Source organism: Silurus aristotelis, assembly GCF_946808225.1.
Source record: "Silurus aristotelis genome assembly, chromosome: 25".
NCBI classification, from domain to species: domain Eukaryota; kingdom Metazoa; phylum Chordata; class Actinopteri; order Siluriformes; family Siluridae; genus Silurus; species Silurus aristotelis.
This window is the reverse complement of record NC_139598.1, coordinates 1,032,513-1,045,012: the sequence shown is the minus strand read 5'-3', so window position 1 is coordinate 1,045,012 and position 12,500 is coordinate 1,032,513. Positions and strand designations below refer to the sequence as shown.

Sequence of the window (12,500 nt, the reverse complement as noted above, 5' to 3'; positions counted from 1 at the left end):
AAACCATCAGTATTATAGAGAAGTGCAGTAGATCAGAGCTGCATCACACACAGGATCACTAAAGCAACAAACCCAATGATCACCATTAAACATGTCTCCTTTCACTGGAGCCACAACTGCACCTCCACATACATCATCTCCAGCGGAAGCATCGATATTCACCTCATCATATCACATCACCCCGGGGTTTTTGTGCGTTTTTTCCCCGTGCATTACGTTGTTCCTGGGGTTTTTAAATGAAGGCAAAGTGTGTGTCATTAAAAAGCTTTACAACTTTTTGGAACTGTTTGTCGACTTCCTCACAATGTCCAGCTTTTCTTAAAAAAGTCCTTCTCGTAAATGTCCATGTAAGTTTATCTGCGACCAAATCCTCTGTCAGTCATTGTAGAATAAAAATGCAGCTTAAATAAATAAAAAAAAGGATGTGAAAATGCTGACGCCTGCTAGACGACCCTGAAGATTCCTGACTGGAAATCTGTTTGGTTAAAGCGACAGCCTATAAGCAGCATGAACTTTACTCTGCTCTGTTCAGTCTGAAGGCACCAATGAAGATTTATTTGACCCTGGCAACATGTGATGACCGCTGAAATCTGATTGGATAGAAACGCCAACGTAACAGACACTAAAGGAAACCTGAGAGAAATGCTATGAAATGAAGAGAATGGACTATTGGGAATAATTTAATACATATTCATGGACAGAAATATATTACAAGGTACTGTACAGACCGAAAAATATCTCACCCTTAAAAAAAAAAGGTTAACCTGACACACAGAATCACTTGTTTTGGTTAATTAATGACATAAAAAACACACTTTTATTAACCACATGACTTTTAGGCTTCAGTAAAGAAAATATATATTATGTGTATAACGTAAGCACTCAAAAGTGCACGTAGGAATTTAGTGTGTGTGTGTGTGTGTGTGTGTGTGTGTGCGCACACAGGTAAAATTAAGCACGATTACAGCAGCACAAACACACACCAGCGCGTGACCTCTGTATATTCAGACACTGATGTTTATCTCAGTTGAGCGGAGTTTATATTATGTAGCGAGTCTCAGACCCGCAGCAGCAGGATATGAAGCAACAGAACGACTGAGAGCAGAAAGAACATAGAAACAGATGCGAAAAGAACAAAAGAAAGAAAAAGCAGATAGAAATCATTCCCAGCATCTCGTTGCGTAGCTCTGTACACATCGCTGATGTGATTTACGGAAAAGTGACAAATTAAAAGAAAAAAAACGATGTAAAGTGTAAGTCGGTAATCCACTGGGAGCTCCGGAATTGTCCTGGAGTGTTCCTGAATACTGTAATTTCATACAGAGAAATCTTTTACAACCTATTTTACTATACAAAACCCAGACATAGAGCAAAAAAATCAGCTACAAAAACATACATGTAGTTATAATTAGCCCCTCCCCCTGTCCCGTGCATTCCTGTGTGCGATGGAGTGTGTGAAAGCAGGAGTGTGTGCTCGAATGCATGGCTAAAAAAGGTCATATGTGGAAAGGATGTGACCGGAACAGTCTCGGAATGTCTAACAAATGAGCAGAGTTTACTAAATCTGCAAAGAAACTACGATACTAACAACAAAAACCGTCAAAAAAGTGGAGGCCGTTTGTACACAACATAATTACTATTGAGAATTTGTTGGGTTTAAGAGTTTGCGCACACTTTATAGGTAGCTTTTATATTTGTAAAAAATAAACACATTCATCAGGAACAATTCTCCACCACACCACTAGGGGGCAGTATGTCCTCTGTCAAGTTCATTATGCTCATATTTATAAATATATAACAATTCTGTAATCGTGGAATGAGTTCAATATTAATAACTGACATTACAATAAATATAAATGCCTGGAAATCCCACCTTGTTAATCCGTGCCTGCCGAGGAGACGGGGTGGGGGCGGAGCCATGAAGACTCCCGGCAGGTGACTCCGCCGTGAGATCGCGCTGCCCACTGGAACGACGCTGGCGCACCTGGCGCTCCACCAAAACGGCAGACACGTAGCCGTTCTCTGCAGAGTCGGAAAATATGGAATCGTCCTCGGTCACCTGCAGCTTCTCCAGCTCCTTATTGATCTTCTGCAGGTCGGCCACGGCTGAGCTGCTCTGATCCCGTTCTGAGCACAGACTGAGGATGGTTTCCAGACGTTGACGCTCCTGTAGGAGAGAGTGATGATGTTGATGATGATGATAATAATAACAATAATCACTACAATTCTCATGATGATCATCACTGTTGGGTTTCTGCCAGAATTTGCATTGTCAGTTATGAGACTATTTCAGTTTGGTGTGCCACGGAGATGTATATTTATGCCCCATGTATATAATTGTGTATATTTATGTATGTATATTTTACACACACTGTCCCAACTTTAACATCAGATATAAAATAAATATAAACTGAAGAAATTATTGTTCCAGCACAACGTAATGTTTTTAATAAGAATGAGTCGGTTATCATTCCAGATGTGCGCTGTATCCGCCATGAGGTTACAAAAACTTCCCTGCAAGTCAAATCTTATTCTCCTGAACTGTAAATGGAACAGAGGCAAAGGACATCCATAAAAACTCCTGCCTAGAAAACACTAACACGCTCCCACGGGACGCCGCTTTGATCCGAATTAACAGGCCGGAAAAATCCCTGCGTTTAGCCACTTCTATGGAAATAAACTACGAAATGCAAACACACACACACACACACACACACACACACACACACACACACACACACACACACACACACACTTCCTCCATCACAGCTAACGTCTGCGTTTGAACTCTGAGGCAGAACCAGCACCGGCCTTTATACACTGATTTATACAGATGTGTGTCGATTAGTCATTTTGTACAGAGACAAAAGGAAACTGGAATAAAATCCAGAAATGCTTCATTCATCACTAAAGTTAAGAAAAAATGCATTAAAAAAACTGAATTGCGTTTTACAGACTTTCAAAGAAAAACCATCTCAATAAATTTGCCCTTGTGACTATATTAATAATAAACATCTGGATTCTGATTGGTCAGATGGTCTTGCTTAGGTTTAGAACAGCAGCTGGTTTTACTACATTATGGTTGCCGTAGTAACTGAGAAATAGTGTGGATTTTTAAACATTGAAGATGTATGATACACTTATGGAAGAAGTCTCCAGTGTCAGTGTTTGGATGTGGGAGTGTTTGGATGTGGGAGTGTTTGGATGTGGATGTGTTTGGACCGGGAAACTCAATCAACTACAAGTGTTCGAGCACAAAAACATATATAACAAAAACACAGATTTCTTAAAAAATCAGAAAAATGATTATTTTGGATTTGTTTAAAGTATCATATCAGTGCAGTTTTATCAATGTCCTGTAAAACATGTTGTCATATGTGCACAATAAATCCTTAAAAAAGTATTTAAGGTTAAGCCTAAGTTCCATGTTTGTCTGCATAATGAGATTTTCTGTGCCACCCCAGAGTAACTCCTCTGCCCCTGCCTGGCCACCTCTATAAACGAAAACTCCTGGCTCTGCCACGGGTCTTTAAGTGAAAATAAAACACGAATGGATAAAACGTAGGACATGACGTTGTAATTGTATTTGATGTAGTACGTGAGAAATGTATTTAGTTGTATTTTTTAATACTGGGGGTTTTTATGGACAGCACATTTCCTGGGTAAAAACTCATGTAAAATTCCTATCAGTTCCAGATGAAGAAGTGACCTGTGGTTGTGTATGCATCGGATTTTCATTGGAATATACACACAGTTCAGAGAAGTCATTTCTGTTCAGGTGCACTCCTGTGGTGGATGCGGTACAAAACATGTAGTTGAGTAAAAATAGAGACACTCAGTAAAATATGACCCGTTAAAATGTCCCGTTAAACTTTTACTTATCATGAACCCAAAACCTTCAGTAAGGTAAAAAATAAGAGATTTGTCTTTGAAATGTAGTGAAGTTACAGTAAAAATTGAAATAGTTCAGTAAAGTACAGATACGCCACTGGTGCACTCACCATGCCTACGATGTCTGAGGTCAGGACGTCCAGGTGCATAGTGACGACCCAGAGAAAGAAATGGTTGGTGGAGGTTATGGAGAGCGTTCTATCTGCCTGGACAGGTCCGTGTGTGTCTGAGCGACTGGACACTAAGAGAGACTTAAAACAGACCTGGCGCTGGACACCATGGGGACGGAAATACACAAGCGGAGAGATATAATCCTTCCGATTTCTCCTGTGTCACACGGTTCCAAAGTTCAAGACAGCAGCTGGTTCAGCTCTACTGGAGGGCATTATTAAAGTGTGTGTGTGGGACCCCCACCGGACACCACCCTCCTCCCACCACCACCCCAGCGGATATACCGACCATCTCAAACATAAATAGAACTTCAAGTTCAACTTGGGTCTCAGTTTCGTCTCACTGCTGAGACCTGAAGTGTTTCTAAGATTTCTTATACGTGACCGTGTGTGTGTGTGTGTGTGTGTGTGTGTGTGTGTGTGTGTGTGTGTGTGTGTGTGTGTGTTTGTATATATATACGCACATGTAGGCACACATTTAATTACATGACTTCATAAGTTTGGCTTTGAGCTTCTGTGCAGGAGGGCGGGAGTGAGATATTTCTCAGGAAATGAAAATAGAATATATTATATTATCTGGGCAGATCCGGAGTCTATCCCAGGAACACACACACACACACACACACACACACACACACACACACACACACACACACACACACATGGACGTGATCAATGATCATGCTCATCCACACTTTAGAGACCGGCTGGAATGTTCTCAGTATGAAACCCGAATGCGTTGAAGAAACAAACTGTAGGGTTAAGTAGCTTTTTTGTTTTGCTCTTATTATTTATAGAAAAAGCACATGGTGTGGAGAAGAACGAGTGTTTCTGTCTAAATGTCAACACACACACACACACACACACACACACACACACACACATAGGCCTCTCCACCTGCAGATAAGTGGTGTTTACTCTCTTCAGCACAAGCCTCTAATCCAGACCCATAATATTCCTACACAACTACAGGGCTGTAATGGCTAACGAGCAAGCGGCCTGGGCTTCTGGGTTTGGAAGGAACCCAGAAAGGGGGCGGGGCTACAGGTGGCCTTACAAAAACCATGAGAAAGTTGAGAAAGTTGAGAAAACACCACCATGAGAACCGTGCTGCGAGAAGCAGGATAAGCAGCGCCAGCTCTCAACGCCCCACCGCCCCACACAGCACCCGCCGCCCCACACCGCCCCACACAGCGCCCCGCCGTGGGCCTCCCAGAGAGAAAGAGTTTGTGCGTCGATGCTCCCCATCGTGGTTCAGGGTGGACTATTAATAGGAGGGGGTGGGCGACTCCACCTTGGGCTGAACCAAATGCTCTTCCCACTACAGAGAAAACGACAATCCTGCGTTACCCAGCGCCCGACTGTGTGCGTTTAAAACTGGAATTTCATACGTCTGTGTGTTTGTGTGTGTGTGTGGTGTGTGTAAAAGGTTTGTACAAAAGAGATTAATGCGTAGGCAGGTGGGCCTCTCCCTTCCTGCTCTCCTCCCAAGGCCAGAATTCCACCCTGTGAGATTCCACAACAAAATCATGGAAGTTTTTTAGTGAAGGTGCAGATTCAGCCTTTATTTCCGTCCAGCTGCTGAATCACGAGAATCTTAACACAACGATCCACCGAGGAGATTTGTTCACAAGCAGCCGCATCACGTTATGTTCATAGCGACAAGGAAGATTTAAAAAACATATTGCTGTTCTCACTAAGCTTATAGTGGCTGTAAACCTCTCTCGTTTTCTCATCAGTGTTTTTAAATGGAGATAAAGGAAGGAAAACTCTGTCCGTAAGGACTCCACAATCTGCAAACTCATGTGCTGGAAAGCTCCAGCTTTATTACTAACATTGGAGACTCCTTCTCTAAATCTTAAATCCGTCCTTCACCATAATGACGATTATATTTCAATCCTATTATTAATGCTGGTAATTAACCCATTCCTGTGAATGAGCTGTTACCAAAGAAACCTTAACACCTTCTGAACAATCAGGATTCAGATTCATAACTGACTTCACAATCTGAAAAGAAAAGAGTTTCTCACCAGTCTCTCCACTTCCTGCTCTCGTAGTCTCTCGTCTCTCTGTCTCTGGTGATAATCCTGGAGCTCTTCTTTCCCACTCAGAGAGCTGATGCTGCCTCTCCTCTCACGGAATCCACCCTGTGGTCCAATCCCGGCCTTTCCGAACGACTGCCTCCTCTCGCCCAGGCCCAGCTCCAAGGTAGGTGAGATGCACGCGACCTGCTTTTCCAAATCTGAGTAGGAGCTGCTGGAGGTCAGGCTCACCTTCTTCGCCTGGCGTGGGCTGGTCGCAGCACCTGAGGGCACAATCACCTCCTTACGTATAGGTACTGGTTTGGGAATGGACTTGGCAGATAAGGAGATGGAGACCACCTCAGAGTGTCCGTTTTGGTGACTGGACTCAGGGGTGGGTGAGGACCGGGGCCATGGAAGGGTAAGAGGGGCGAGCTGGGACTCCCCCGGGCGGTAGAGACGAGGCAGGGAGCGGCTGTGAGCACCAATTCCCATTCCTGTTAGAGAACCAGCCGAGTACTTCCTTTGGCGTGGGGCTGGAATTGGGCGTCCCGCTTCCTCAGGCAATAATCTGCGAGCTAATCGCGGGCTGGACGGCATGCTAGCTGCTCCACTTCGACCTCCTGGACTTGGCACAAGGGTGTTGCTTGCTGTAGATGAAGAGCCATTCCACATCGACAGCAAAGAACTTGCTTGGCCACGTCGAACATCCGAGGATGCAAGAAGGCTATCCTGGGACTGGTTCCGGGTCATCGTTGGGTGCAAAGTAGGAAGCGAGGAGTTGTATTCTCGCGGGTCACTGCGGCGTGGTGACGGAGGTACGCTGTTAGACGACTGGGCAGGGAGTTTACCCGAAAGAGGTGGCCGGTCGGTGGTGTATAGTCGTCTTGCTTGGTCTTGATAGGGAGATATCAAGCTTGACGAGCTCATGAATGACAAGGAGTTGGGCGTCGAGGGCGGGGACTGGGTCATGCTGAAGTAGGAGGGGCTGCTGTCACCATTCGTCCGCAGGCTGTTCTCCAGAGCTTGTTTCTTCCTTTGTAAGGTGTCCATTAATTCCCGCAGCTCGGGGACGGACCGAACGCCTCTGGAACTCGGTCCACCTACGCTGGAACTGAAATCGCTACTGAACTTCATATAATCTGAGGAAAAGAAAGAGAAAAGTGAGTGAAATTTAAGGATGGTATTTTCACATAATTGTTAATGAACTTCAAACTGCTAGATGTAATCTGGAATTGAACTTGTGGAAAAAGGCAGACATGATTCATCTGCAATTATGTGATGTAAAATTTCTCTACAGAAACCCTCATTTTTAATGATCCACAAACCAAACCTTCATTTCAGCTGTTTTACCTTCAAAAAAAAGAAACAGACTTATGGTCCATGTAGAAAACGAAAACTTATCTGTTCAGCATTGGTGAACCACACACACACACACACACACACACACACACACACACACACACACACACAGCAGCCTGCTGGATCTTCTCTTTTTTTTTCCTGTCAGCTTGTTCAAATAAAGCTATCCTGTCCGGCCCACCTAGAAGCAGCCGAGCCAAAGATGGACAACAGAACAGCGAAACACATGGACTCAGTTTCTCCTGCACTCTCTCTCTCTCTCTCTCTCTCTTTCTCTCTCTCTCTCTCTCTCTCTCTCTCTCTCTTTCTCTCTCTCTCTCTCTCTCTCTCTTTCTCTCTCTCTCTCTCTCTCTCTCTCTCACACACACACACACACACACACACACACACACCATCCACTCAGTGTATTTAGACCTGCTTTTCCACACTTTGTGCCGAGACAGTGCAGACTGATCAAAGGAAATCTTAGACGATGGACATATGCACACTCATAACACACATACCAAAGTGAAGCAGAACCTTGCACTGCCTTGTGCAAGAATAGAAGAACATCAAAGATATCAGAAGATAATGCCCATTTTCTCAGGGTATTACAAACATCTTTAACCTGTTTATGAATTCCAGTTCCACATGCTGTGGGAAGATTTAAACGACCTGCAAACCACAAACCAGAACCTTGTGAGCTTCAGTTTGACTCTGATGGAGCTACTTTGGGCATCTAAAGGAGCTTTGGATCTATCATGAATCAGACATATGAGGTGGTATCAAAATGTTTAGAGACTCTGTTTACAAGAAAATACTTTGTTTATCTACATTTACACACGATCACCTTCAAAATAGATGTGGTAACATATGTGGTGAGAATAGCACCAGTTGCACTGCTCCAGATGTATAAGGTTGGTGCTCCTTGTGACTGTGCATGCAGCCTTGTGCTGCCATCTGTTGGAATGTTACAAAACTAGTCTCAAGACTTTTAGGTACCATCCTGAACAAACAGCAATGAATCTGTAAGTTGGACGTAAAGATGTTGAAGAACCCTGCAGAGATTAAGTGCACACTGAACCTGAAGCCAGGAACTCATTTTTTTAAAGTAGCTTCCAAAATGCAATGGAGATAAACACACAGCCATGATTCATTCATCCTGACCCTGGTTGTCTCAGGTGACACCAAAAATTCTTGAATTCCTGAAAAGACTCCTGCGGTTACTGTTGACTGAGACAATGACAACAAACCCAATCAGCAAACAGACGATGGAGACATTCCACAAGACCCTGAGTGCAAATGTGTCTCCAGGGAGAAGATATCTCTTAAAAAAAAAAACAGACAGCTGTCCTCTTTAAGGCTCCTGAAAGGGTTCTTGAACTTCAAAGGATTCTATTGTGGCTGATAACTCTCACACACACCTGTCCAGGATGAAGAAAGAAAGCCTGGTTACCTGTAACTGAACCTGGTTTACAACCTTCTCATCAATTCCCCTCCCCCAACCCTCACTTCCCCTGCCCCGGAACTCCCTCATGAGGGCTGTTTGAAACACAGGATACAAGTTCTGTTCGGGTCCATGGAGGTGGTTAGTGGTGGGGGGGCGTAATGTTCAGTGAGATGTGAGATCCATTACCTGTGCTGTAGACCAGCGGGGACACGGGACTCTTCTGAGGAAGCATGCTCTTCATCCGACTGGCCTCTTCAGGGTGGTTAAAACGGAAGAAGTACGATTTACCCAAACACAGAGAATAACCTGGAGGAAGAAAAACACAAAAGAGAAAAGAATTCACTCCAACAAACGTTCTAAACCTTCTCTGTAGCCATCAATCCTGATCAGAACCCACAGCATTAAGCCTGACATCAGGGTTTTGACCTCTGCGATTACGAGGGCCACAGCTGTCCAAACACCTCACATGTTCTCACAGGGTCTCTCTACTCCAGGACACTATCAGTACTAAATATGGACAGGGATCTGTGCAAGTGCTTGAAGGAACATCTCCATCAATCAGTGTTTCATCACCTATCACCTATCTAAGCCCTATCTGAAGTTCTTCTAAAAGCCTGAGATGTTCATTTAAAGGTCAAACGCACCAACAAGGAGTAATTGATGATGGTGAGCTCCATCATCTTCACTTTAGACCATTAATAAACTTTATACCTGTACAGTAATGATCTTATTTAAAAAAATAGTAGATGAAGATACGGAAGATTATGGAGATGTAATCCTGTTTTACTGCCCTTTTTTCAACCTTTTATTCACTAAAATTCCTTCTTTCCTTCTCCTCCCTCCAAGAGCTCCAAGTTCTCCAGCCAGTTTGGATGTCTGGTGAAAAGCAGGAAATATTTTCCATGATTTGCTTTTCCTTTTTTTTTTTTCCTCTACGAGCTCCAATTTCAAGTCGGTGGAAAATGCAGTGGTGGTGCAGAAGATGGGATCTTATAGGGGTGTTTTGGAAGGGAACCAGGAGAACAACGCTGAAGAAAGATGGACATTACACCGATTTACCAACATTCCAGTGTTTCAGAGCCAGCTTTATTGGTCCATCACAGCAGCTGTTTTGTGGTTAATGTGGTCATTAGATCTGCCATGGATGATGCAGGTGGAAATAAATGATGGCGATGTCCCTGTTGTGTGTGTGTGTGTGTGTGTGTTATTGCATTAATATGTTTTGAAAGTAAACATGCACCAGAGCTACATTATTTAATTTGTGCTTATAAATTGCTTATTTAAATTGTGCTGTTGAAATGTGTTGGATTCGACAGGTTTTGGTTTCCTTTCTGTGCATCTTCTATCAGAGTTCTCCTGGCTCACTCCAAAACTCTTTCATCATATCCTCTTCAACCCACAACTGCATTTTCCACCAACTTGAAATCGGAGCTTGCAGAGCAGCCTTTCAAAAAAAAAAAAAAAGAAATCATGGAAAATATTTCCTGCTTCTCACCAAACCCCAAAAACTCTGGCTGGAGAACTCAGAGCTCCGAGCTCGATTCTCTTTCTGCTTTCTAGAAGGAGGAGTTTTGTAGTTGTATTTTTGTTGTAATGTAGCTGTAATTTTGAAAGTTGTAATGAATCTGGGTGAGTCAGGATGTGTGTGGGTGAGCACATTTCTAACCTGAGAACTGTTATGAGAACCACATGAGAACTGATATAAGAAGTGTTATTAGAAGTGTATAAGAAGTGCAGAAGAAGCATATGAGAAGTGTATAAGTGTATGAGAAGTGTATGAGAAGCGCAAGAGAAGCATATGAGAAACACACGAGAAGCGTATGAGACGTGTATGAGAAGCGTATGAGATGCATATGAGAAGTGTATGAGTGTATGAGGTGTATGAGAAGCATATGAGAAGTGTATGAGAAGTGCATGAAGCATATGAGAAGTGTATGAGTGTATGAGGTGTATGAGAAGCATATGAGAAGCGTATGAGAAGTGCATAAGAAGCATATGAAAAGTGTATGAGAAGTGTATGAGTGTACGTGAAGCGTATGAGAAGCGCATGAGACGCGTATGAGAAGCGTATGAGAAGCGTATGAGAAGCGTATGAGAAGTGTATGTCACAGGTACTACTGTATCTGCTTTTCCTCTAACTCTAAACTTAAAGACAGACACACGGCACTCGTTTGTCTCCAGGGACAGAGATTCACTACGCAACAAACAGACTTGAGATGCTGCTCCTTAGAGCTCAAGTTCACATCCAACCTTTACGTCTGTAACGTTTGCTATGACGAGTTTCACTGTAAGCCAAAGGTTGAGTCTCGCTCCAGCATTCGCTACCCAGAGCTGAGAGGCTGATCATTAACATGCCAAACCTCTGACTTTTGGCCCCTTAAATCTCAGAGACGCATTCCAGTCTTCTGAACGCTGGCACGTCTCGGACCATTTTCCTGCATTTTACAACCGTTGCAAAGCTCTTTCAGGGAAACGAACGAGCGAGAAATTAACGAGAATTACAGACTTAATGAAAAACCCAGACCTTTACTCTTCGAGACGTTTCATCATCACAGCAATCCCAGTCTGTCCAAACAGATAGAGATAAGAGCGTCTGAAAAACACAGTTCTGTGCAGGACCATCAAACACACACACACACACACACACACACACACACACACACACACACACACACACACACACACACACACACACACAGCAGGAAACGTTTCTTTCTCTGGTACAGATGTGGGTGTTTAGTCTACACAGCTGTACATCTTTTCAGCAAAAGTCCTAAAATAAACAAATTATAGAAAGACGAGCGCTCTGATTTCTCGCTGACCTCCTCATGACCTTGTGATCGATAAGTGTTTTCAGTTGAAAATGATGTGAAATAATTAACCACTGAAAGCTTTAATAAGTGCACTATTAAATATATTATTCAATCCGAAACCCATCGTCATAAACACGACTCATTTTCACTCCTGAAACCTGAATGTGTCTCTGATCTGACAATAAAACACTGCACACACTCGGCTTTTACTGTCACGGAAGACCACAAGCGCTCGCTTTTCCACTACAGATCAAAACATTTTCCTTCCTTTATTACTCGTTAACTGACTCGCTTCCAAGCCTGGAAAACTGGATCAATAAGATCCTTTAATTAACAGAGTGAGTTTAATTACCCGAAAGTCTCCTGCCATATTTAAGAACTCGAAGGCCTCTGGGGAAAAACCAAAAAAACAACAAAAAACCCCAGAAAATCCTGCAGCAGTGCACTTTTCTATTTTAGCTGAATTAAAACATTCCTTAAAAAATCTTCTTTGTCCTACTTTTGCATCCTTAACGCCTTTCTGCGGGTTTAAGTTCTCCAAGCAGAACCTACTGTAAGATCCCTTAACTAATCAAATAACTCCCAAAGAACCCATTTTCACTCTGGTGGGAACCCTGCATGCTTCCACGCTAGGACACTTTAAATAAAGAATGTTCCTAGGAACAACAGAAATTAGCACACTTCATGAGAAAAGGGCTCAAGGTAGAACCCAAGGTGAGTTTTTTTTCTGGTAGAACAAGACGGAGATCAGAAATTCATAGAAAAAACCTTTCTGAAAAGTATGCAAAGAATGCAAGAAATAATAATATATGTA

The 12,500-nt window shown here is 43.1% G+C and overlaps 1 protein-coding gene across 9 annotated transcripts in view; it reads right to left on the bottom strand.

Moving 5' to 3' along the window:
* Nucleotides 1–12,500, bottom strand: part of phldb2b (pleckstrin homology-like domain, family B, member 2b) — a 42,440-nt gene that overhangs the window by 17,435 nt on the left and 12,505 nt on the right. For all 9 annotated transcript variants that reach the window (XM_083530344.1, XM_083530347.1, XM_083530346.1 and 6 more), the window contains 3 exons: nucleotides 9,060–9,179; nucleotides 6,092–7,224; nucleotides 1,874–2,167 (listed from right to left, as the gene is read on the bottom strand). In XM_083530344.1, the coding sequence (XP_083386470.1) occupies nucleotides 1,874–2,167; nucleotides 6,092–7,224; nucleotides 9,060–9,179 (1,547 nt within the window). The remainder of the gene's footprint in view (nucleotides 1–1,873; nucleotides 2,168–6,091; nucleotides 7,225–9,059; nucleotides 9,180–12,500) is intronic.